Source organism: Armigeres subalbatus, chromosome 3 (genome assembly GCF_024139115.2).
Source record: "Armigeres subalbatus isolate Guangzhou_Male chromosome 3, GZ_Asu_2, whole genome shotgun sequence".
Lineage (NCBI taxonomy): Eukaryota > Metazoa > Arthropoda > Insecta > Diptera > Culicidae > Armigeres > Armigeres subalbatus.
This window is the reverse complement of record NC_085141.1, coordinates 203,276,773-203,303,463: the sequence shown is the minus strand read 5'-3', so window position 1 is coordinate 203,303,463 and position 26,691 is coordinate 203,276,773. Positions and strand designations below refer to the sequence as shown.

General features: G+C 39.0%; 1 protein-coding gene across 5 annotated transcripts in view; it reads left to right on the top strand.

Annotated features, from left to right (window-relative positions):
• The window catches only part of LOC134226812 (dystrophin), a 156,236-nt gene that overhangs the window by 59,370 nt on the left and 70,175 nt on the right, over positions 1-26,691 (top strand). For 2 of the 5 annotated variants that reach the window (XR_009983564.1, XM_062707817.1), the window contains exons 1-2: positions 10,709-11,047; positions 22,489-24,600. The exons of 2 other annotated variants lie outside the window; for them this stretch is intronic. Coding sequence is in view for 2 of the 3 variants with exons in the window: in XM_062707817.1 (XP_062563801.1) it covers positions 22,606-24,600 (1,995 nt within the window). In the remaining variant the exon portion in view is untranslated. Of the gene's footprint in view, positions 1-10,708; positions 11,048-22,488; positions 24,601-26,691 lie in introns of those variants that run through there. One more of the 5 variants, XM_062707818.1, reaches the window with a different exon arrangement.

Below are 26,691 nucleotides of genomic sequence, written 5' to 3'. Positions count from 1 at the left end.
GTAGCTCCAGCTCACGCATCTCCCGTTCTTGACTCAGCTCTTCCTCGTTCCACGCTTCCTGCCTGGCGAGTAGCTTCTTCTGCATCTTCATCCGCTTTGCAAAGGCCTTTTCCTTGGCGAGTTGTTCCTCTTCCAACTGCTTCTCAGTCGGATCTGCATCGGAAACAACTTCCTGCTTGGGCCCTCCATCGGTCTTTTGGCCGGTCTTCTTACCACCTCCCGTTTTGCTCCTCGTGTCCAGAGCTGCAGCTGCTGAACACTTGCGGAAATACACACTTGACAGTGCCAATAAGCTTTCTCCAGCTCCTGGTCTACGCCAGCGCAGGAGAAATGAGCGCACTGCCTACATTTCCCACATTGGACCCAATCCACATCCTCCGACATTGAGCAGAACAAGCATTGCTCATTTTTTGACGGAGAGGAAGCCATCCGATGTAAAAATTTTGATTTTGTTCGGGTGGTCCGATATTAAACGAAACCGTTCTTGGTAATCAACCTTTTCAAAGGATGATCAAAGTGTGGATTTAATTTGATTTCAGTTTTAGTACTTGTCTTACAGATTTCAGCGTTTTAGATATGATTTCTACTTACAATTTTAGTTTGTTTTCCTACTTGTATCGACTTCCGTCTTAATCGTCCCTTTCCGCAACTACTGTTGTCTATCAAAAAAAAAAATCTTTATTTATTTTGCCTAGTATATTTCATTGTGCATTATGCTCTACCTTTTCGTCCTATGTCGTGAGTATACATTTCAGTCCTACCATTGAATGGACTGCGGAGGTGTGCTTGCTCACCACTGTCTTCGGTCTATCAGCATAATTTCAATTATTGCAAAACATGTTGGATCGATTGATGCAGCTGCCTCCTTCCAAGCTTGAGAAGCTCGATCGGAATGTCGTCCTTCTCAGCAGCTTTACTATTCCCTGCTCGTCTAGACCCTTTTTAACTTCATTCGGTGATGATGGATTCACAGCTTGACCGTCGTCGACTATGTTCATCCTGCTTCTTGCATATACCCGTCTTGTGCTGAGCGCCATTGACAGTCGCGTAAAACTTTCGCATATCGTTTCGATCCATGTTCACCTTCCTTTTCTTTCTGTGGTGAATGCGTTTCTTTTCTGCCTTTTTAATTCATCTTTTGTATCGGGTACCAGCAATCAGCATTCGACACATGATAGCATTTTACTCGTCCGACACTCGCTGGCTTCATCATACAACCGTTTCGTAGGCTTTTTAAACGGAATTTATCATGAGGTATAGCCCCTCGAATCAGCTCTTTATCATGACAGCTTGTGAAAAAAAGTTCCTCACGGTATATTACATATCGGGAATGTTTTTTTATTCTCTTTTGGATTCAATCCCTGCTTATGGGTCATGTAAACTCCATGTGCTGCAAAGGGCTGACTTGAAAGATCGCCATTCGGGGCGATGTCCAGCTTCCCGAGCAGGAGCGACGACCTCGATAACAGAAATTGGTATGAACTAGCCTTGCATAAGGGGGCCCTTCTTAGCCGTGCGGTAAGACGCGCGGCTACAAAGCAAGACCATGCTGAGGGTGGCTGGGTTCGATTCCCGGTGCCGGTCTAGACAATTTTCGGATTGGAAATTGTCTCGACTTCCCTGGGCATAAAAGTATTATCGTGTTAGCCTCATGATATACGAATGCAAAAATGGTAACTTGGCTTAGAAACCTCGCAGTTAATAACTGTGGAAGCTTGTTGAATGCTTGCTGAACACTAAGCTGCGAGGCGGCTCTGTCCCAGTGTGGGGATGTAATGCCAATAAGAAGAAGAAGAAGCCTTGCATAAGAGGTAAAATACCAAAAAATAATACCAAAAACTTATATGCAGAATACTAGAGGCATAACATGCTTAGATATTTTATTACCAAACAAATAATAATTGGTTATGCATTTGGTATTGAAATATAATTTAATAACAGAGTATGTTATGGCTGAAGTATGGTGCATATTAATTTTTGGTATTATTCCTTTGGTATTTTACCTCTTATGTAGGGCTAGTTCATAACAGAGTATGGTATCAATAACAGAATTAAGTATTATTGAGCCAATTTCTCCTTCTCGGGTTTCGCCTTAACCTGTTGCCAAGTTTGATTTCAGTCAACTTCTTCGTGAGGCTGAGCCACCATGAGTCTCTGAGAATGCCTCTGTTACGATCGCGACCCATGGAAATATCGAGATGTGGAATGTTAAATCCTTGGTAAGCCCGTTTGAAGGAACCATCATAGAAAAACAAAGAAATATTTTTTAATATGGAATAATTTGCTTCCCTGAGTCGATATCGAGTAATAGAACTTCGACTCATCGACTCACAACACTCGACATTGGAGGATGAAGGTATCAGAACTTGTTATTCGATTGTATGACATTTGCCAGAAAACCATTTGCCAGAATGATTTTTGCCAGAAACCCATTTGCCAGAATGGACCATATGCCAGAAAGCCATTCCCCAGAATAGACCATTTGCCGGAATGTAATTTGCCAGAATGTACCATTTCCCAGAAATAGTAAAACTGGAAATTACGATTATTATTGGTGGCTTAAGAATAAAAAAAAAATATCTTCTTCTTCTTATTGGCATTGCATCCCCACACTGGGACAGAGCCGCCTCGCAGCTTAGTGTTCATTAAGCACTTCCACAGTTATTAACTGCGAGGTTTCTAAGCCAAATTACCATTTTTGCATTCGTATATCATGAGGCTAACACGATGATACTTTTATGCCCAGGGAAGTCGAAAGAATTTCCAATCCCAAAAATTCTCTAGACCGGCACCGGGAATCGAACCCAGCCACCCTCAGCATGGTCTTGCTTTGTAGCCGCGTGTTTTACCGCACGGCTAAGGAGGGCCCCTTATAAAGAAGTCAATTTTGGATTTGGCATTATTTACTGATGAAGGAATTTTTGGCATAAATTTTTTTCATAAAAGGTATTATTTAAGATATTAGACGATCGTCAATTTTATCAAAAAAAAAAATACATTCATATTTGTCTGGTACAAAACAAACTGTTTATGAATGGATATCATATTTCTACGCCACATTCCGGACGCAGACTTCATTTCAAAAATTGAATCATATCTACGGTTGGATAATATCACTTAAAGTCATGCTAGACAGCTATTTACTTTCATTTAAGAAGTAGTATCTTCAAGTCTAGGCAAAATGTCTACTTCTTAAGAAGGAATCATATCCACAATTGCCATATTCAAATACGGGCATTTCCATATTCAAGAAGGAATAACATCTACCCTTGCCTTAATCGGAGCAAACGCCTTCTTTAAAAAAATGGATCATATTCACCATTACAATAAGCCCGGCAAAAGCCTACTTTTAAAGAAGAGATCACAGCCACCACTGCGCCTCAATCCTGACAAGCGCCTGCTTTTAAAGAAGGGATCACACTCACCATTGCCTCAATCCAGGCAAGCGCCTTCTTTCAAAGAAGGGATCATACCCGCCATTGGTTTAATTCTGGCAACCCGACCAGTAGATAGTAACAGATTTATATCAGAACTTGTTATTCTGTCACAGCAGTCTTTTATAACAGCGGTTGTTATAAAAGATGTACCAATAGTAGTTAAAATAACAAAAATTGTAACAAAATCTTTTCTAGTTTTAACAAAAATATTACTAAATATGTTATTAATTGAACAAAAATATAACTCGATATGTTACATAAACAGCGGTGAAAATAGCTTATACTATAACAAATTATGTTATTAAAAAGATTATGATTATCCATAATGTAAGCAATTAACTTTGTCCAGCTGCTTCAACTTTGAACATAGGTTCAAGTTATACTAAGGGTGGTACCTTCGTTTGGACACATTATGTTATGATCATGTTATGACGATCATGAAATCCTCCATCTTTGACAGAGAATTTATAACAAAATTATTATAATTATTGTTATTTGTATGTATAATGTATATTGATATCAGTGGCGTAGCCAGAAAATTAATCTGGGGGGGGGGGGTTCTCCGAACAATTTTTTTTCGAAAAAAAAATTATTCTGAAAATTTTGTCTTTGGGGGGGGGGGGGGGTTATCTCCAAAACCACCCCCGTGGCTGCGCCACTGATTGATATACTTGTGATAAAATATTGTTATGACTAACTGGTCTGGAAACGTCTATTTAAAGAAGGGATCACATTCATTATTGCTTTAATCCGGGCAAGCGCTTACTTTTAAAGAAGGAATTACCGTGAACCCCCGGTAATATGACCGTTTTTAATCTGAACACTTTTTAATTTGAACCCCGTTGGTTTGAACATCGTTCAAATTAAAAATGGTTCAAACGTCATTTACCACGTGGAATCTTATAGAGTAACCAGAAGTTCAAATTAAAAATGAACCCCGTTAATTTGAATGAGGTACCGTTCAAATTATCGGGGGTCCACGGTACATACACCATTGCATTAATCCGGAAAAGCGCCTTATTTTTAAGAAGGCCAACGATGCATAAACTTTGCAGCCTCCCGCGGAATGGTAGTCCGAAGCACTTTCTTCCCCCGCAAGAATATCCACAAGGCCGCATGGAAATCACCTAATCAAGTAACGGAAAACCAAATCGACCACGTTCGACGGTAAATTCTTCTCCGACATCACGAATGTACGTACTTACCGCAGTGCGAATATTGAATCCGACCACTACCTCGTCGTAGTATGTCTGCGCTCAAAACTCTCGACGGTGATCAACACGCGTCGGAGTCGTCCGCCGCGGCTTAACATTGGGCGGCTACAAGACGGTAGACTAGCCCAAGACTACGCGCAGCAGCTGGAAGTGGCACTCCCAACGGAAGAGCAGCTAGGCGCAGCATCTCTTGAAGATGGCTGGAGAGATATTCGATCCGCCATTGGAAGCACCGCAACCGCTGCACTAGGCACGGTGGCTCCGGATCAGAGAAACGACTGGTATGACGGCGAATGTGAGCAGTTAGTTGAGGAGAAGAATGCAGCATGGGCGAGATTGCTGCAACACCGCACGAGGGCGAACGAGGCACGATACAAACGGGCGCGGAACAGACAAAACTCAATTTTCCGGAGGAAAAAGCGTCAGCAGGAAGATCGAGACCGTGAAGAGACGGAGGAACTGTACCGCGCTAATAACGAACGAAAGTTCTATGAGAAGTTGAACCGTTCACGTAAGGGCCACGTGCCACAGCCCGATATGTGTAAGGACATAAACGGGAACCTTCTTACGAACGAGCGTGAGGTGATCCAAAGGTGGCGGCAGCACTACGAAGAGCACCTAAATGGCGATATGGCAGACAACGGTGGCGGTATGGTAATGAACCTAGGAGCACGCGCGCAGGACATGCGACTTCCGGCTCCGAATCTCCAGGAAATCCAGGAGGAGATCGGCCGGCTGAAAAACAACAAAGCCCCTGGAGTTGACCAACTACCAGGAGAGCTGTTTAAACACGGTGGAGAAGCACTGGCTAGAGCGCTGCACTGGGTGATTACCAAGGTTTGGGAGGATGAGGTTTTGCCGCAGGAGTGGATGGAAGGTGTCGTGTGTCCCATCTACAAAAAGGGCGATAAGCTGGATTGTAGCAACTACCGCGCAATCACATTGCTGAACGCCGCCTACAAGGTACTCTCCCAAATTTTATGCCGTCGACTAACACCACATATCACATTCGCCGTTGCCTTAATCCGGGCAAGTGTCTTCTTTTAAAGAAGGGATCATACACACCATTGCTTCAATCCTGGCAAATGTCTATTTTTAAAGAAGGGATAACACCCATCATTGCCTTAATTCGGGGCGATCGCCTATTTTTAAAGAAAAAAAAATGGCGTTTATCCGCTTTTAAAGGAGTCACATCCACCATTACCTTAATCCGGGAAAGCGATTACTTTTAAGAAAGGATCAGATCCACCATTGCCTTGGTCCGGATAAGTGTGCGTCGCGAGGTCTCCAGGGCACTTTATGTTTCCGATCTTCTTGTTTCTCAAATTGATTGCCCTGGTCTTTTATCTAGTTTGGATGTAAATATTCCCCAAAGACAGCTCCGGTCTAGACCTTTCTTTTTTATTCATGGTGCCCGCACAAATTACGGGCATAACGAACCCCTTATTGCCATGTGTAGGATATTCAATCCTTGTTCTTTTGAATTCGATTTCCATCTTTCACGCTCGACGTTGAAAAAGAGATTCACGCACCTATTCGCTACTACATCAACCACTACTCGTTAGGCATTTATTTCTTGTATTGTAACAGTAATCGTTTTACCGAATTGTACCTGTGTTATCTGTAAGTAGATAGTAATTCTAGATATAAGTCAATATTGTATCATTTGGAGTATATGTAAATTCTGTTGATACAAAAGATGAGGAGGTTTTACGCCCATTCGAGAAAGTGCTTATTGTTGCACTACTCGTACGGGCTTTTCCCTGCTCCCAATAAAGAAAGATAAAAGGAAAGTGGCTATACCCGGCTTATGTATGCTTTCTTCGAAAAAATACGTCTTTTCAATTATATTATCGACCGTGCAGTGTCAAATTCCTCACTACAAAACAACTAAAAAACAACATTAAGAAAAATTATGAAAAACTAGCTTTATGTACCCGGCCTTGCTCGGAGTTGCCAGTTTGGTTCGCAGTTTTTTTTTTTCACAATCAGAAAATAATAAAACCAATTGATTAACAGGGTAATTGTGTTTACTTGTTGATACTTCATCATTTGATTAAAAGAAGGCTTTTGGAAATATTGACTCATTTTGAAGAAGGGGGTTTGAATAGTCTTATTCCAGGCAAACGTCTATTTCTAAAGAAGGGAAAACATCATCCGATGTCTTATTCCAGGCAAACGCATATTTTTAAAGAAGGGATTTTTCTGATGCTGTTCAGTATTATCCCAAATTCACTTCATGTTGAATGACCTTAGGCCAAATAGTGTTATGTTAATGGCCTGCATCATTCAGGGATATGTTATTTTCAGAGAAATGTTATTGTCGAGGATTTGCTATTTTTGAGGAATTGTTTTCGGAGCATTATACAATGTCAAAGAACCTCGGATGAACTAAATAAGAAGGATTTAAAATTACACCCTCCCCTTTTTTCGAACAGCATCCATAACCCCCTATCGTCGTCTCCTTAAGATAAAGAATGTGTGTCCCAAATTTGGTTGAAATCGGTCAAGGGGTTCAGAAGGTACACTGAGTTGATGGATGATTTAGCAATATCCCTCCCCCCACACCCTCCCCCCTTTCCGAACAGCATCCACAACTCCCTATCGTTGTCTCCTTAAGATAAAGAATGTGTGTCCCAAATTTGGTTGAAATCGGTCAAGGGGTTCAAAAGGTACACTGAGTTGATGAATGACTAAGCAATACCTCTCCCCCACATCCTCCCCCTTTTTCGAACAGCATCCATAACCCCCTATCGTCGTCTCCTTAAGATAAAGAATGTGTGTCCCAAATTTGGTTGAGATCGGCCAAGGGGTTCAGAAGGTACACTGAGTTGATCGATGACTAAGCAATACCCCTCCCCCCACACCCTCCCCCTTTTCCGAACAGCATCCATAGCCCCCCTATCACCTGGATTCACGTCGATTACGATTGAGGAACAGTAGTATACAGCGGTGATAGTATACATCCTCATCTCACACTCAGGGTTTGCAGAATTGGCTCTCAATAGATAACGAACAACGATAAAAGAGAGGCAAAATACTGTTCCGAATCATAACAAGCCATGATAACAAATTTATCAAACTCGTATACAAGTGCGAAAAACAGAATCGGATAGGCAGCCCCCACAGAAAACTGGTGATTCTCGCTTTGTTTTCGCACCTTTGGTGTTGGTTACTGCACAGCTGTGTAAAACAAGTTGAAATGCATCATCAGAGACAGTGCTCCCCGCATTTGGAGCTTTCTAAAAGAAAATTTATCTTGGGGTAATAGCCTCCCGAATCAGTTCTCTATCACGACAGCTTGCGAAAAAAGTCTCTCGCGGTATGCTACATATCGATGGGGTCGGACAGAACCACGTGCAGAACGATGCTGGATCATCAGGCCGAATGAGAAGTAAGAAGTGGATAGTGAAATGTGAGAAGTGAAAAGTGAGAAGTAAAAAGTGAGAAGTGAGAACGAAGAAATTAGATGGAAGAAAGATAAAGGAAAAAAAGAAGAAGGAAGAAAAAGAGAAAAAGAATGAAAACGAAGGAACTTAAATGCTGTCCAATGCTGGATCCAGATTGAAAATGCGTCAGGTATACGAAAACGGTACGGGATTGTCCATACACCCTGAACAAATGTCACTGAGTTTACAGTCTCAAAACGTATCTTTCATATAGAATCTGTATTCATGGTCCTGGGAAAACATGAAATTTGACACCCATATATGCATGGCTCCAGATAGTTCCAAAACCGGCCTCTCATCGAAGGCCCGTGGAACCTGCTATAGACACTATCGTTCTGGAAATGCTTCTGTAATGATAGTTTCGCAAAGCCATGAAGACAGCGTTGGTTGGCATATTAGTTCGAGTTTCTGGAGAAAGCATAAAACATGATGAAAGTAAACGTCACATAAAATGACAAGCAGTAAAAAATGTATTTTGAACATTTCCTCGGAAAACCCAAGACATATCCGGTGTCCTAAGACCGATCTACGGTTTTTGAAGAGGACAGAATACTAGAAGAGTGTCCGCTTCTGATGATCCTGATTTTATCAAAATCGAATTATTCTACGCAAAGTTACGCGGATTTTAATTTCGACAACATTTTACCTATCTTAATCTTTTTGCACCTTTTTGTCTTAAGGACAACAGTGCCCATGCTACAATACCAGCAAAGTATGCAACCCTTAGCTGGCGGTCGATTGTCATCGGCAGATCCGCGGAAGCGTGAGTATTGGAACTTGTGAGTTATGACCATAGCTATGTTGGACGCTCCTTCCCAGATGTCGTCTCACTATTTCATAGCCTGACGTAGACGTAACAGTTGGAAAATATTCCTAAATAATTATATCGCTCAATTACTGTATCACTATATTGCGCGTATGTAGTGCAAAATATCAAACAAGAAAGCTTTCGGGTTTTGCGCCTTTGATTCCGAAACGCGCAATCATTTAAATTCAAAACGCCATTGTCCATGAGAATTTATTCAGTTAAGTCTGATTGCGCCAGCTTTAAATGATCATATCGCTAATCAAGTGAAAACCCGGAATAATCCAGTTAAAACCCGGACTATTGAACTTTTATTTTTCTCGCAATCCGTACGTCAAACCTAACTTTGCTAGTAGTGCGCTAGTCTAATTAGGTTGAACGTACGGATTGCGAGAGAATTCCTACTTCGATTGTCCCTTATTCCAGATAAGCGATATTCTGGGATAATGAAACTTGTGACAAATGTCGTTTTTAAATTTTGGAAATGTTATTGCCTTGCCCTAGTTATCATCTCCTATGAATAAAGCATGTGTTTTCAAAATTTGGGTAGAATCAACCCATGCGTTAAGAAGTTGCAGTAAACTGTTCATTTTTTTAAATAGTATTCCTCCTCTTCAATCAAAGTATAGGACTCTCCTGTTTTTGTTAATGACCTCATTCCTTCGCTTCTATAATCGCCTTCATAAAATAGGGGGCGGTACACTAGTTGTTCCTTGAAGAGAAATAATTTGTGTAGAAAAAAATCTGTGGGAGAAGGTGTTGAAACCCCCAGAAGCATCATTTTAAATGATTATATAGTTAGTAATTACATTAATGATTTTGCATGAAAACGATGTTTTCCAGTGATCGGAAGAGAGTCTGCTTGCTCAATGATTGATAATTGTTTATTATGTTACCAACATTAAAAACGAAAACACGATTTTTTATATAGAAAATTATTTTGTGCTATTTGGTGGAATGTATGTCTTCTCTTGCCATAAGACGTTTTTATTTGGGAAAATAGAATAAATTTATCAAATTTCAAAAACGAATATTCTTCCGGTTATAATGATAATATTTCGTCTATTAATTTGTCTACGTATAAATGAACCGGGATCCGGCTGCACATAACATCAATAATGAAAATATTAATACAAGGCGTTCTCTCAGTATTGTAGCTCTGCATCTGTGGCATAATTTTCTCTTATAATCCAAAATTTTCTCCCAATTTTACTACAGTAGTGTCCACTAGAATGGAAGTTATTGTAATTTGGATCGCAATGTTTACATAACGTGTTGAATAATCTATCATTTTATTTATATCTAGTTTTTTGGGCATTATTTGGGGAGCACTTTAGATAACAAAAAAGTTTGCCGCACATAAATACAAAGTTTTCATTTTTGTTAGTGCGATTATTCTATTAAATATTTATTTTTCGAATATTGCGAAACTGTTTTCCTGCATTTTATAATTTGTTTATGTGACTCGACCAAAATTATATCTTTTGTCAAACTAAGCGCACTGTTCAATTGATTTCCTCAAAATAATTACGATTTGTTTGAATGTGAAATAATGTGTAGCGGCTTCAACTAAACAACCACTGATAATTAAAGACCAATCACAAACTGTGTTCTCTTCTAGCCATCAAGGCGCTTGGGATTCTCCCTGCAAATAGGCTAATATCTCATACTCAGGAGATTTTTCTCCCTTGGTGCACGCTTCAGCTCAGAAGAAAATCGAGAGGAAAATGGGAAAACAGCATCCGACATAATGTTCTCGAGCTGATATGTCAGTCTGAGCACCGCTACGGTTTTGAACACACTTGCTTCCCGCCGCTGGGGATATTACTGTGTTCAAGAGTGAAAATTTTATTGCTTATCCTCCTTTGCAAAAATTATGGCAGAATAGGGATCCAAGTGTAATCAGTTTCGTTAGGTTTGTTCGTGTCGAATAGCGTGAAATCGGTACCGCCGTGTTTTGTTCGTTTGGGAAAGTTAGTTTAAACGTGTGAAAGTGTTAAAGAAACGTAATTTTATGCACCATGAAACTATGGAAAATCATCCATATTATCTTCATGAAGATCGTGTGTTTACTCAGCAGCAGTCGTGTTAAGCAAATCTAATTAAAATATCAGATATTTCCGAAGAAGAATTATTTGCTGAGTATGGCCTTATTTCGTACAGAAAACACATTTATGAGTGTGGTTTTGATAAAAAACACAAATCGCAGTATTTCGTTCGCCATTTACGTTCTGACTTGAGAGAAACAAACAAACCATTGAAATGAATTTATCATAATTACACATATGCAGCCACATTGTAGGTATTATGACAACAGTACAATTTAATGCTTTCATGAAATGTGTTGCTGCTTGAAATGCGTGTGCAAACGCTTTATTAACAAGTACGCAAATGCTATTGCTGTTGCTGTTTTTTGCCTAAGTTTTTTTTGTTTTTGATTTCCTGAGATATTTTTGATAACATGATAGCTAACCATAAATTAAAGCTAAACTTAATAATATTTTAAGTATCTCTATATGACGTGCAAATCTTACTACTTGAAATGAAGCTGATACAGAAACAGAAATCAAACATTGTTAATTGAAAGATGTTGAAAATCGGTGCAACAGACAAAAATATGGGGTGTACCTTTTAATGTGGGACAGACTGTGAATAATAAAATTATTAATTCAACCTATTTAAAATTCTATCCATTGATTTATGTGCTCCCTCATTAAGATTTTTCTACATATACCTAGCCGGAGGAAATCAAATAGTTAACTACCAGGGCACAAATTGCGGGATTTATGAAACCGCTTGTTTTTTTTCCTGTCGGCTATTGAATAAACTCGTTATCATAGCTTCCACAGCTTTTTAAATACCTCCTGAGTTTTGTGGATTTTTCAATGTTTAAAGAAACCCATGGGCCAGAAATAACTAAAAACAAACCGCGGTAAAACCGAAAGCAGTGCATTAGGAAAAAATCGGGGATAGACATAATGGGACAGTGTTTACCCCTATGTCAGAAATATATTAAACTACTTAGTTTTGATATTTTGGCAGATTCGAATTATCCGAACATTTCAGGACTAGTAGACATAACAAACTGTCATTAATCTATTTTATTGAACGTTTTGATTCTGTGCTAGGCTATGTTCATTTTATAAAAAATGAAGAAGCTAAAAACAAATGAGTTTCTAATTTTTGTGTGTTTTTTTAACATTAGGCACGTATATTTACAAAAAGATCTGACGCAATTGGTGCATCATGTTAGCATTTCTCGTACAACAAAGTTGTACCGAAATGCTATCATTTCACTCCTAATCGATCTTTTAAGAGAAGTCTTGGAGACCCTTGATGTTATATACCAATCGACTCAGCTCATCGAGCTTATCAAATGTCTGTCTGTCCGTGTGTATGTATGTGTGTGTGCACATGAAAACTGAAAAACATTTGCCACTTTTTCGTATAGTAATTCTTAACCGATTTTCTCGCAACAGGTTGCATTCGACGGAGGGCAAATCCTAGTTATATAATTACGATCGATCATTGCATTTAAGAGTTATGAAGAAAATGGTGTGTTGAACCATTTACGATTCGTTGGTCGATTCGCTATACAGCGTTTGCAAGAGCTGTATTGTAGGCAATTATGTATGCTATGTGTATCACACTAAGGCGTAATCAAACGATTGAATCGAGAAAGGCATCGTCACCGCTGGGTGGATCAATCTGGGTTTTTATTCCATTGCTTATTTGATATCCTCTCCATAACTGAATTCCCACACCTTGCTCTTAAAATCACGCATAATATTTTTAGCAATAATGGAGTTGCCTATTGATACAGCGAGCACAGTGGCATAGCAAGGGGGGGGGGGGCGTAGTTGCGGTTTGGACAAAATTTTCAGAAGAAATTTTATAAGTTGTATAAGAGCTGGACATATGTGAAAATGCTAAATGCTTATACAAATATTGTATGTATTGCAAGCTGATCTTACAATATTTGTTTGTAAGCTTACAGGCTTTGGTACAAAGGAGTACGCAGTGTGAAAGCGTGGCCAAAACTATGTCAATTATTTTGTCATCTGTAGCTATGCATTCATTATAAACAGTAAAATTTCATGTTTTGTTTATGCTCTTTTTATTCATGTAGCAGTGAAGCATGACCACTAGCGGCGGCGGTCATTGTTATTTGATAAAGCCTCACTTGGTGCAAGAACGCTTCATTTGAGAACTGCAGCGTGCTTACGTCGAGTGGTGCCCACCTCTGGTTCCGCCAGTGCGTATGATCCTTCTTATGTTAACCTTCATTCTTTGATTATTTCTTGCTAAATTTTGCTGTTTGTATATATATTTTTGTATTTTTCTCATCGGATAATATTAATTACCCTGCATAATGTTTTGTATTATCAAATGGAGCACATCCAATAAAATCTAAATGCAAATAAACCGTTCTATTTCTATTTGCGCGCCATTGGTAGTCTCTTCGATAACGTATAGTAATTTAAACATACCGCTGAAATAATCGCGGGTGTTAGATTTGTCTGTTGTTGTTGTCTCTATATAAGTCATATCATCGGTCGCGTGTACACGCTTCTGGCAATGCATCTGGCGGCACTTGTTCTGGTAATTTTGCAAGTTAGGGGCTGCACACTAAGCAATTTTTCTGGGTTTTCAACCCCCCTCCCCCCTGTAAGATTGTTCCCATTCAAATATTTGTTTTTTATTTATATGGAGCGTAAGAAAGAAGCCCTCCTTAGCCGTGCGGTAAGACGCGCGACTTCCCTGGGCATAAAAGTATCATCGTGCTAGCCTCATGATATACGAATGCAAAAATGGTAACCTGGCTTAGAAACCTCGCATTTAATAACTGTGGAAGTGCTTAATGAACACTAAGCTGCGAGGCGGCTCTGTCCCAGTGTGGGGATGTAATTCCAATAAGAAGAAGTAGAAAATGGCAGACCCCCCCAATAAGTGTTAACGTAAGTAGTGTACGACTCCTTAGCGATATCCGTCATGATATAGGGATGCACCTAGAACTCGTATATGGCTCGTCGTTCAACGAGATTCGGTATGCTGGTGTGGATTTTGCTTCTTATTTTTTTTACAGTTCCGATTCGGTACCTTCCCCACCGACCTTCTAGGCAGGCATGTCATTTTGTGTAACGGGTGGCCACAAAAAAACTGGAATGATTTCAATACTTTTCTCAGAACAATAATGCTTTCATGAAAATGTTCTTCTTCTTATTAGCATTACATCCCCACTGGGACATTGCCGCCTCGCAGCTTCATTTTAGTGTTCATTTTAGAACTTCCACAGCCATTAACTGCGAGGTTTTTAAGCCAAGGTACCATCTTTGCATTCGTATATTATGAGGCTAACACGATGATACTTTTATGCCCAGAGAAATCGAGACAATTTCCAATCCGAAAAATGCCTAGACCGGGCATCGAACCCAGCCACCCTCAGCATGGTCTTGCTTTATAGCCACGCCCCGAGTAGAAGCCGTAATATTGACAACCAAACATGATATGAACTTGTTTGAAATAAGAGTAAAAATAACAAGCAAAAATAACAATAATTTGCACCGAAATATCATACAAACATCGGGTTTTGCTATTAACAAGAACAAATTAATAGCTTAAGATATATATTGTTTGCCTCATGATATACGAATGCAAAAATGGTAATTTGGCTTACAAACCTTGCAGTTAATAACTGTGGAAGTGCTTAATTACAACAATCTGCGAGACGGTAATGTCCCGGTTGGGGATGTAATGCCAAAAAGAAAAGAAATAGTGATGCTATATCCAGACACCTTGACTATTGGTTTCAAGTGTTGTGACGCAAAATGATGTAGGTACTTGTGCCATCCGTTGTGTAATAGATGGCGATTCATAAAGAGAATAATACTGTTATTAGTCAATATTTTCATGATTTATAACAATGCCGCTACCTCGAAAGATCACAGTTGGAATAACGGGTGGCCAATACATAGCGGGAATGGCTCGGGAAGAAAACTACAAAAAAAAATACAGTTCAATCTGATATACGTTATATGAAGAGTTGGGCTTAGTCTTTAAACTTAGATTAATGAATAATAGCATATGGTCCGTGGTTCACCGTGCGGCGTCGTTTAGTCTTGCGGTTATCACATGACCGCTGGGCGGCTGCCATTTCCGGATGATGCTTGTGATCCTATTGATGGGTTGCTTCGTGTCTTTGGTCTTCCAATCAACTTTGTATACAATGGAGCTCGCGCTCAGTAGACCAACAATCCTTTAACAGTTTTCGAAACATTTTCACGCTTAAAATTGTCCACCGTGTACTTTTCCCACGATCTTTGTTCGATTGAAAGAATTGTACAATGCGCGCTGCACTACTTCCTGTTTTGACAGCATGTTGAAAACAACTGACAATTTCTGAATATTTTAAGGATTCATTCACATAATAAAATATTCCTCTGAATGCTTTAATGTTCTCATAGAAAAGTACTGAAGTATTGAAATTCCCATTTTTTAGTTATTATTTATTTATTCAGACTAAGGCCGAAGTGGCCTGTGCGGTATATAAGTCTTCTCCATTCGGCTCGGTCCATGGCTGCACGTCGCCAACCACGGAGGATCTACGGAGGGTCCGCAAGCCACCTGATCGATCCACCTTGCCTTCGTGTGCCCGTCGGATCGTTGTCGAGAACCATTTTCACCGGGTTACTGTCCGACATTCTGGCTACGTGCCCGGCCCACCGCAGTCGTCCGATTTTCGCGGTGTGAACGATGGATGGTTCTCCCAACAGCTGATGCAACTCGTGGTTCATTCGCCTCCTCCACGTACCGTCCGCCATCTGCACCCCACCATAGATGGTACGCAGCACTTTCCTTTCGAAAACTCCAAGTGCGCGTTGGTCCTCCACGGGTATCGTCTCGTGTCCGTAGAAGACAACCGGTCTAATGAGCGTTTTGTAGATTGTCAGTTTGGTACGGCGGCGAACTCTATTCGATCGTCTTGCGGAGTCCAAAGTACGTACGATTTCCAGCCACTATGCGTCTCCGAATTTCTCTGCTGGTGTCATTTTCGGCAGTCACCAGTGAGCCCAAGTACACAAATTCTTCTACCACCTCGATTTCGTCACCACCGATGCAAACTCGCGGTGGGTGGCTCACATTGTCTTCTCTTGAACCTCTTCCTATCATGTACTTCGTCTTCGACGTGTTGATGACTAGTCCGATCCGCTTAGCTTCCCTCTTCAGTCGGCTTCCTCCATCTTCTCAAAGTTACGTGCCATAATATCTATGTCGTCGGCGAAGTCAAATAGCTGGACGGACTTATTGAAAATTGTACCACTCGTGTTAATCTCTGCTCTTCGTATTACCCCTTACAAAGCGATGTTGAATAGCAGACACGAAAGACCATCACCTTGCCGTGAACCTCTGCGTTTTTAGAAGGGACTCGAGAATGCCCCTGAAACTTGAGCTACGCACATCACCCGATCCATCGTCGCTTTGATCAACCGTGTCAGTTTATCCGGAAATTCGTGTTCGTGCATTAGCTGCCATAGCTGGTCCCGATCGATTGTATCATATGCGGCTTTGAAGTCGATGAATAGATGATGTGTGGGCACGTTGTATTCGCGGCATTTCTGCAGTACTTGGCGAATGGCGAACACCTGGTCCATGGGGGAGCGTTCGCCCATAAAACCCGCCTGGTACTGCCCCATGAACTCCCTTGCAGTTGGTGCCAGTCGACGGCATAAAATTTGGGAGAGTACCTTGTAGGCGGCGTTCAGCAATGTGATTGCGCGGTAGTTGCTACAATCCAGCTTATCGCCCTTTTTGTAGATGGGACACACGACACCTTCCATCCACTCCTGCGGCAAAACTTCCTCCACCCAAATCTTGGTAATGACCCAGTGCAGCGCTCTAGTCAGTGCCTCACCACCGTGTTTAAATAGCTCTCCTGGTAGTTGGTCAACCTCTGGTGCTTTGTTGTTCTTCAGCCTGGATTTCCTGGAGATCCGGAGCCGGTACAATTATGTCCTGCGCGCGTTCTCCCAGGTCCATCACCATACCGCCATCTTCGTCTGCCACATCGCCATTCAGGTGTTCTTCGTTGTGCTGCCGCCACCTTTGGATCACCTCACGCTTGTTCGTAAGAAGGTTCCCGTTTATGTCCTTACACATATCAGTTTATATCGGTTTTACTTCTCATAGAACTTTAGTGTGTTATTAGCGCGGTACAGTTGCTCCGTCTATTCACGGTCTCGATCTTCAAAGCTGGCGCTTTACCTCCAGAAAATCAAGTTTTGTCTGTTCCGCGCCTGTTTATATCGTGCCTCGTTCGCCCTCGTGCGGTGTTGCAGCAATCTCGCCCATGCTGCATTCTTCTCGTCCACTAACTGCTCACATTCGCCGTCATACCAGTCGTTTCTCTGATCCGGGGGCACCGTGCCAAGTGCAGCGGTTGCGGTGCTACAAATGGCGGATCGAATATCTCTCCAGCCATCTTCAAGAGACGCTGCGCCTAGCTGCTCTTCCGTTGGAAGTGCCACTTCCAGCTGCTGCGCGTATTCTTGGGCTAGTCTACCGTCTTGTAGCCGCCCAATGTTAAGCCGCGGTGTCCGACTTCGACGCGTGTTGTACACCGTCGAGAGTTTTGAGCGCAGGCATACTGCAACGAGGTAGTGGTCAGATTCAATATTCGCACTGCGGTATGTGCGGACGTTCGTGATGTCGGAGAAGAATTTACCGTCGATTAGAACGTGGTCGATTTGGTTTTCCGTTTCTTGGTTAGGTGATCTCCATGTGGCCTTGTGGATATTTTTCCATTTTTAGTGGCAACCCGTTAAAGGCATTTAAAATGAAAAAGGCGACTTATCTGGGAACGGTTTTGGCATCCTCTGGTACTCCCCGAAAAATCAATCAGCTTCGTTTTATGTATGCGATCCCATTGATAAAACATATCTTTTCCCCTGTCTAGGAATTGTTGATAATTCCTTGATTTCTAGGAAGTCGTTTTTGCTGTCCTTCTTAAATAACGGCTGCTATGATTCTTCTAGCTGTATGCTGATCCTGTTGCTTGATGTTCCAATTGTCACTGATATTTGACGCTAGTTTTCCCTTTTCTGCATTCTTCTCTTCCTGTTAATCAAGTATATGCTATATCATTCTCCAGGAGCAAGTCAAACGTTTCTGGGTTCTCTTTTGTCAGCTTCAAATGCAAGTTGTAGCACTGCATGGTCTAATGTGGCGTACTGCTCCTTGATCGACGGCCTTATAAATTCCAACTTCGTTTTCTGATAAATATTTCTCTTACATTTACATTTTTACATCCAAAAACAATCAAGCTACAGTACGTATAAACTGTGTGATATCGACCATTCAGACATACAGACAACATCTGAATTCGACGGACTGAATCAATTGGTAAATGCTGTTCGTTATTAAGTAAGTTAAAGTATGAGCATTTTTCATAGCTTTTTTGTATCTTTTTCCTTTTTTGGCATAACATTCCCCACTGGTACATTACGGTCTCGCGGATTAGTGTTCATTAAACATTTCCACGGCTAATAATTGCTAGCAAAATAATTGTTTCTTGCTTTTGCGTCTCGGCTGAATGCTACACTGCAAAAATTCCACACATTTTTATTGGCAAAAATCCATTAATTTAATTCATGATTCTAATTAGTGCACACCATAACCACTCTCCACGCGAAGTACAAATATAATCTATAATCAAATAAAATGTATGTGTGGTCTCTAATATGCAGTTATTGAATTTATGTGTGGATACAAATTGCATATATTTGGGTCGCCAAATTGCAAAAATGTGTGCGACAAATATATTCAATATAAAGAATTTTCTCGGTGTAGTATTAAGCAGTATCAATACTGGGTGAATGAATTTGGATTTTTTCAGAACTTTCATATGCGCAACTTAGCATGTTGTTTTTAATATAAGTATATCTTTACTTGCGAGACTTTCAGCCCTAGGCTGGCTCGTCTCGGGAAAGCACGTTGTCCTTTTACTAAAAAATATCTAATTCGTTTCCTAAAAATCAAATTGATTCACTTAGTATGAATATTGCATTTCTCGCGTTTAGCCAAGACAACCTTTTAATTTCGAATCACTATTCTCATAACTTTTCAGCGCAGTGGCTGACTATTTTCATATTCAATAGTGGCCAGCTAGGCCTTGTTTGTTGTCGAATGCAACTTGTTGCAAAAAAATCGGTTGAAGCTTAACAGACATACTTTTGCACAATTCGTCGATTATTATATAACACTATGGCTTTCCATATGGCTAGAAAGTTCGCTTTAGAAGTGAAATGAAAGCAAAGTTGCGTTGCTTGCGTTGTTAAGAAAAAGACAAAAACGATTAAGCCACTTAGTCAGTTCAAATGCTCTCGCATGGAAAAAATGAAACAAGATATGTAAATGAATCATAAAAGAAAACCCATTGCTTCGTGCGTAAACAAAGAGCTGCACTTATGTACCAATCCGTCACGAATCAAGAACTGATTGGAGATACGGAGCATGCAGTTCTCAAATGAAGAACACCTGCTTACATTAAGTGTTTCGAGGGAAAAGAGATAAAGAAGTATGACTTTTCGTCAGAACATACACCCCATCCATTTTAAATACTTGGCAAAAGTTATTCTTACTGAGATGAAGAAATTCAGCGGTTTTGAGTCTGTAATTTGATGCTGTTGCAACGAGACTAATCAAAAGCAAGTAATGTAATTGTCGCTGAAAAACGTAGAAAAATAAGCAACAAGGAAGAACAGGGATGATGTCTTTGTCCCTATCTACAGAGGATAAAGACAATGTTGCATTCAATTTTAATTGCAACAAAGATGATGAGATATTTTTTGCGAACTTTTCAATCGGCATTGAACTGTGGCTAATCAAGAACGGTGTTCAACTCAGCTAACACCACCCCTTATTATGCATGTACTAGCCACAGATTGGAATTCTAATTTATGAATAGCTAGTTGATTAAAATTACTTCACTAAACTCACGTGGGAAAAGTTCTTCTCATCATCATTCAAACGAGTCTAAAATTTTAGAATGAATTTCCATAACACAAGAGCTAAAAGAATTTAACATATATTTTGTTATCTTTTTTCAAATTATTCATTTATTTACATTTATAAAGGGTAATTTTTCCGATCTTCATCTCACTGAACATATATTCATCTCATCGCGAGACAAAGAAATACAGCACCAATTTGCGTCAACATGCGTGCTCACAGCTGAAAAAAAAATCACAAAAATAAGAAACAAATCAAATGGCCTTCCATTGCTTTGTTTTTGACGGGATGAATATCGGAGCCATGAGATAAATTTCAGGAGCAGTTCCCCTATTACATCTAAAAGAATATGATTTCTTTGTATATTATTCGAAAAATCATATAGAGTTTTGCAAGGTGGAAAAAATATCATATTTTACATTATTACAAACAGAATTACAGATGGGACTGTTATGCTACAATTTATAAGATGGGACAAAATGACTTGATATTTTTTTTAGAGTTTTGTAGAACAAACTTCCCTTTTTTTATTAATTTCTTATAAAGATTAGCATAAGTTCTGATGATTCCAACAAATAACTCAAAATCAGTGAAAAATCGAATGGGACAATTATGCCGCACACGGCAGTACAGTAATGCGAAAAATTTCTTTTTCTCTCAAATGAGCATTAGCATTGAGCAATTCGCACAAATTCGTAGGTGGTACAAGCCTGTACTATTGAATCACTTTCATCAATCACCACAGATATTGATTTGGGACTAATCATTATCTCTTAGATGGAAGCAATGCAATCTCCAATAGTCAAGATCAAATCCTGGCCACGTCCTTGCGAGTGCTGAGGAAGGGGAAGGATGGTTAGTCGGAGACCTACTTAAGAAAGATACAGAAAACTATACGACATCTCATAGGTGTCACGGGAGGTTTTGGAAGTTAGTGTGGGAAGGTTGTAGCAGTATGAATCTTTCTTGGTAGAACGTGAAGCATAGAGAGAACTTACCGTCAAACGGGGTGACTTGCAACACTTTTCAAGTTTCTCTCTCAATAACTCTGAATTTAAAGGATTTATTCTTTCTTTTAGTACATGATACTTTTAATGTGTCCTAATATTAGTGATTAGACATATAATCAGATATACAACAATAATACAAATATGAACATAATATCAAAATGATGGGTGTTACAAGCCACCCCTACTGCGGAGTGACTTGCAACACTTCATCAAATTGAATCATAACATGTTTTAAAACAAATTGATTATAATAATTTTTCATCCTGGGCCATTCTTCACTACTGTCAATGCAGGAGCCTTACTTGAGGGACCATCCCCCCCCTCATTCCGCTTTTTTACGATTTCAACGGATCGATAAATATTTTTAAGTCATCGGTTTGAAAGTGCTTTATGTCGGTTTAAGAATGGGGTGCTCCATCAGTCATTCTATGGATAGTTGTTTTTAAAACGGATTCCTTTCTTTCCCCGCCATCCAAATTACCACGATTATTTTAGGATCATTATTTTGAAAAGGCTTTTCCGCAGCAAGCAGCAAACCACTTAACCCGATTTTTCACAGCTTCTTAAATACCACCTGAATTTTCTTTGATTTTTTGTGATTTTTTTCATGGGGTTAACTCATAGTTTCATCAACGCTGAAGGTCGTAATCAACTAAAACCCACCCGTGTAAAAAAGAACCGGGTGTAGTTTCGCGGCCTGCTAAAGGAATTCTGTAACATAAAATCAATGCTAGTTTAAAGAAAAAATATTTAATAACTGAATCAGCAGTTTTTGAAAAATAAAACTATCGAGTATCAGCTGTTGCAAGTCACCCCGCAGGGGGTAAAATTTCAAAAAAAGTTGATATTTCAAAACAAACAATTTTATTATTTTATAGTTTTTGCGGAATTACATAACTAATTAGATACTGTTACCCGAGAGGGGATCGATTTTGGTGAAATAATTTTCAATTTGCTATGCGAACTTACGATTTACGACGTTCGACTTTCAATTGACGAAACAGTTTCACAAAATAATACAATAAAACAACAGTGAGTTATATTTGCACCTACATACCAACTAGGCACAACAAATACAATGTAAACTAGAGATGCGTGATGACATAAGTAGATGTTTGGGTATATTTTTATTGTAAAAAAAAAACAAAAACTTGCAAGTCACCCCGTTTGACGGTAATTAGAAATACAAAGTAGGAAAAGGACGAGCCTGGAATTGAATCCACGACCTCCTGCTTATAAGGCAGAAGCGGTAGCCACTAGACCACCGACCCACCGAGCTCGTCTAAATTTCACTTTTTCTCAAATATCGTTAAAATAAGCCTGTCATTATATCTTATATGAAACGAAAACCAAAGCTATTTCAGTTAATGGTATCTTGAAGGTAGATGAATAGCCACACTGATTTTAGTAAATAGTATATATAACTATTTTCGAACATTAAGAGTGATGTTGTATCTTAACAATAACCATACATTTTGGATCAGACGAAGAAATAACGAACGAAATACTAGAAACGTAAATCTTGCTTTGTCTCTCAAATAATTCTTTCTAAACATTAACATTAAGGAAACAGAATAATGTGCAAAAATCAGGATTATATCAAACAAATACATATACCAACATAAGTAGTGATTATCTGATGCTAGTGATAAAAGGAATTGATTGCAACCATTTGATTTGAATATGAATCAAGATAAAATAACATCGACGCCAGTACAAAATGGTAACAATAACACAAAATTTGTTGATAAGAACATCATGCCTCTGCCGAAACATAAACAAATATCAATTTTGGAGAAAAACTATTCAACGCCAAACGGATACAAAGTATCCCCAAAAGCTTCACCGGTACCAAAAACAGCAGTTATCGATAAGGTCACCATTGACTATCACCTGGAAAATTTCATAATGAATCGAAAAATAGCGCTCAACGGTGGCAACGAAATTAGAATAGACGAGAAAAATATATCGCTACATTTGAATAATCCGTTTGTAACAACGTTTTCCACTCAATACACACAAAAACAACAAACAAATTATGACACTTCAATGAGTGTAAATGATAATGGTAGTTCTTTGCCACGACCCAAAAGACCACACAGCATTGCTGTAGAACCACAATTACAGCGAATGAAAAGCAACGAGGAAAAATCAAACCATCAGATGAATTCTGATGATGTTAAACACAGAGAACCACACTTTAATGTAGCATACTCATCTATTCGAAAAACTAATGATAATCGTTCAATCCCATCTCCAATTGCATACTCCAGAATACTTAAAGAGGGTAGTATTAGTTATGCCCCGAACGGTTCACTACCTCCTGCAGTTCCTCAAAGGCGATCGCAGAGCATTCCAAGACAAAATGTCAACAACACTAATAATGCGCCTCCTATTTTACGACCACGAAGCTTAGATCGTAACACTGCATTGTCACAACAAGGAAATATAGGCACAAAGCGTTTGTCTCAACCGGGTTTACCGAACATGCGTGATACAAATGGATCTGGAATGCGTCAGTCTGTAACATTCCATGGTCAACCGCTAGACCAAGGTATTATTTATAGCAATATGAATGAACTGACTGCGAGAAATATTGGATCAATCGATAGAAAGCAAGCACGTCCGGTTTCTTTCGCATATGGCACCGTTCCTGATCAAGCATTTTTAGAAAAACAGTTGCGAATATACTCCGAGCAACTACGTACAATAACGGAAAGTGTAAAACGATATTCCGAGCAGGCCAAATTACTACAAGAATTGAAGAAACAAAAACAACGAAATAATAATAATCCTAGTTTACATCAGTCGTCGAAGCCTCATCCGGTTTTGCAGCCATTGCAAACTCCTTCGCCTGGGGATAGTTCCAACGAAGAAGTTCAAACTCCTTCACATCAACTGAAATTGTTTTTGGAGAGTATACGAAGTTCGATGAGACAACCGGAAGTTAATGATGGTTCATTCGACGATGAAGATGATGAAGATGAAGACAAAACAATAATTGAAAACATGGAATTGAACGATACACCCTCAAGAGCGATTAATTTGAAAGAGGCCGAAAAGCCATCTGTTGATGCAAACACGCCATCAGGTCAGCTCCGGCAGTTTCTAGACGCCATCAGATCTAACCAACATGAAACATGTCGAGTTGATTCTACACACTTGAACAACGATAATGGACCATTAAACTCACGGGATGACGTAACCCCATCCCACGGAATCGCTGCAGCGGAAGAGAATGAATCTATAAATAATCCAATAGAAATGACTGAGCTTAGTGCAAACAAATCAAAATCGTTTAATGTGGAAAATCAGGAGAAGTTGGCCATAAATATAGCAAAAACGTCTAAAACAGTCGATCAAATTCTAGACAAGTTTCACCTCCTAGCAATGAACGCAAAGAGTGCCGACTCGGTGGAATACTTGAAAAAATGCTCAGATGCATTGAAACAAACTTCAGAACAAATTAGATTGTTTAATATGGCATACGGCAATTGTTTCAATGGAAGCGGCGCAAATAACAGTTCATCGGATGATAGTTCCTGTAGTACTACACCTGGTTCCATCCGGGAAGCGGTCCAAACTTTACTTATGGAGCCCAGGAATGGTTTTCAGATAATGGATGATCGAATGGCGCTCTTCATTGATATTTTAGACACCCAGGATAAGTTCAGTCAGGTAATTGTTGCAAGCCCACATTAACTTGCACTACACAATTGATATTCAACGATAAAAAGTTCAATACTATCGGTAGATCCAACTGTAGATATAACTAGAAAATCTAACGTTTTTTTTACTGTTTATCTCCATCCCTTGTCTTTATCTAATTTTTTTTAAATATTCTATTTTATTTTTTTATCAATTATAATGTATTACTAGAACATTATCGCCTTGTAGATTATTATTTGTTAACAATCTTCCAACCAATGCATGTGTGTTAACTACATGAACCATCGCATATTAAAATAATATTTTTTTATCTTTCGGTCGTTTTTTGACCGATTTATAATATGTTACGATTTTCGCGGTTCATGTAGAAAGTTCTTTCATAAAGTATCCATCACGCCGGAAGTTGAAAGGCAGACCAAGTTCCAGTGGGAACGCAAAACAGTTTGTTTTACTATTAACACTATCATCCTTATTCGCTATGCTATATTTTTGGTTTCTAATTAATACATTTCAATTGCCTCTAGCAGTTAGGATTATTCCTCTGGAATTAAACCATGTAGGAATTAGAATATTTTTGCATTAAACTAAATTCTTATTAATGCTAAGGATACAAGGATCTAATCTAAAATTGTAAATTATTTTATAGGACTTTTGTTGCGATGTCTCAATATTAAAAATTCTATGAAGTTCAATGGTACTATTATACCAGGGAGGCAATTTCAGAATAATTTTCAAAATTTTATTTTGAATCCTTTGAAGGGTCTTCTTATTGGTATTGCAGTAACTTATCCATTTTGGCACAATTTGTTTGTAAATCTTATTCATATTGCCAAAAATATTAATCAAAAATTTGTTCCTGAAACAAAGCTTTGATTTTCTATTTATTTCTTGTTTATAAAACAAAGTTGGCATTTGTACGACCCCGCATCACTCAAGAATAAACAGCCTAATTTTTAGTAGGGGAAAAGACGGCTTTGGCAGGTTTTGTTCTATTATTGGCAGGGGGGTTTTTGTCTACCAAATTCTATGAAATTTGGCAACAACATTCTTTGATATGCAAAGAATATTTAGGCCAAATTTGAGCATAATCAGTCATAAAAAACCCCCCTGACAATAATAGAACAAAACTTGCCAAAGCCGTCATTCCCCCTAATTTATATTCATTTTCTCCTTCTATTAACGAGGAAAAACGATATGGTGAAATTGAAAAATCAAAACTCAATCTTTTCGATGAAATGGTTTTTCGTACAATTTGTAAGGAGTTTCAAAATTTTGGCCGACAACATATGAATCATTTGTTTGAGAAACTGCATATATCCATTTTCCACAATTTCGAGAAAACAACAAAAAACTGTCAACAGATCAATAGTCTTTCTTCAAAGTGGATGCACATATGTAGTTTCTAAAAAAACGTAGTAGTTTTTATGTTTTGCCAGAAAACATATTTTTGGACGAGGATATAAAACAAAGTTGTAAAAATGAGAGATCATTCTGAAGAACTAGTTTGTTTTCTAGAAAAATTGTGGACGCAAACAAATGTATCAGAAAATTGAACAATATTTTTGGCGTAGGGTCAGCTAGTAAGTTATAAAGACACTTAATATATTTGTTACATTTGGCTTGAATACCTTCAATGTGATTTTTGAAAGTTGATTTTTGATCTATCTAATGTCCAAAATATTTAGCTACGCTAGAAAAACACAATTGGAACCCCTTTCATAATGACAATATGTCTGCTAGAAAGTTCAAAAAAAGCTTATGTGGGAAAATGATAAGCTGAGTGAAATGAAACATTTGGGGAATTTTTCTATTTGTGCAAGTGGAAAACGTATCCAAACTTTTCTGGAATCTACTGCAAATGACACGAAGGATTCGCTCTTTGGTGGAAAGATCCGTGTCATCTGCAAACAAAGATTTTTGATACCATCATCAGGCAAGTCAGATATAAAAATGGTATACAATATAGGCTCCAATATGCTGAGTTCTTGCAGATGAGATTTCGGTTTTCGATAGTTTACCTGGAGTGAGCAATCTGATAAATAGTTTGGATCAGTTTAATAATGTAACCGAAGGAAATTATTATAAATTAATTTTACAATC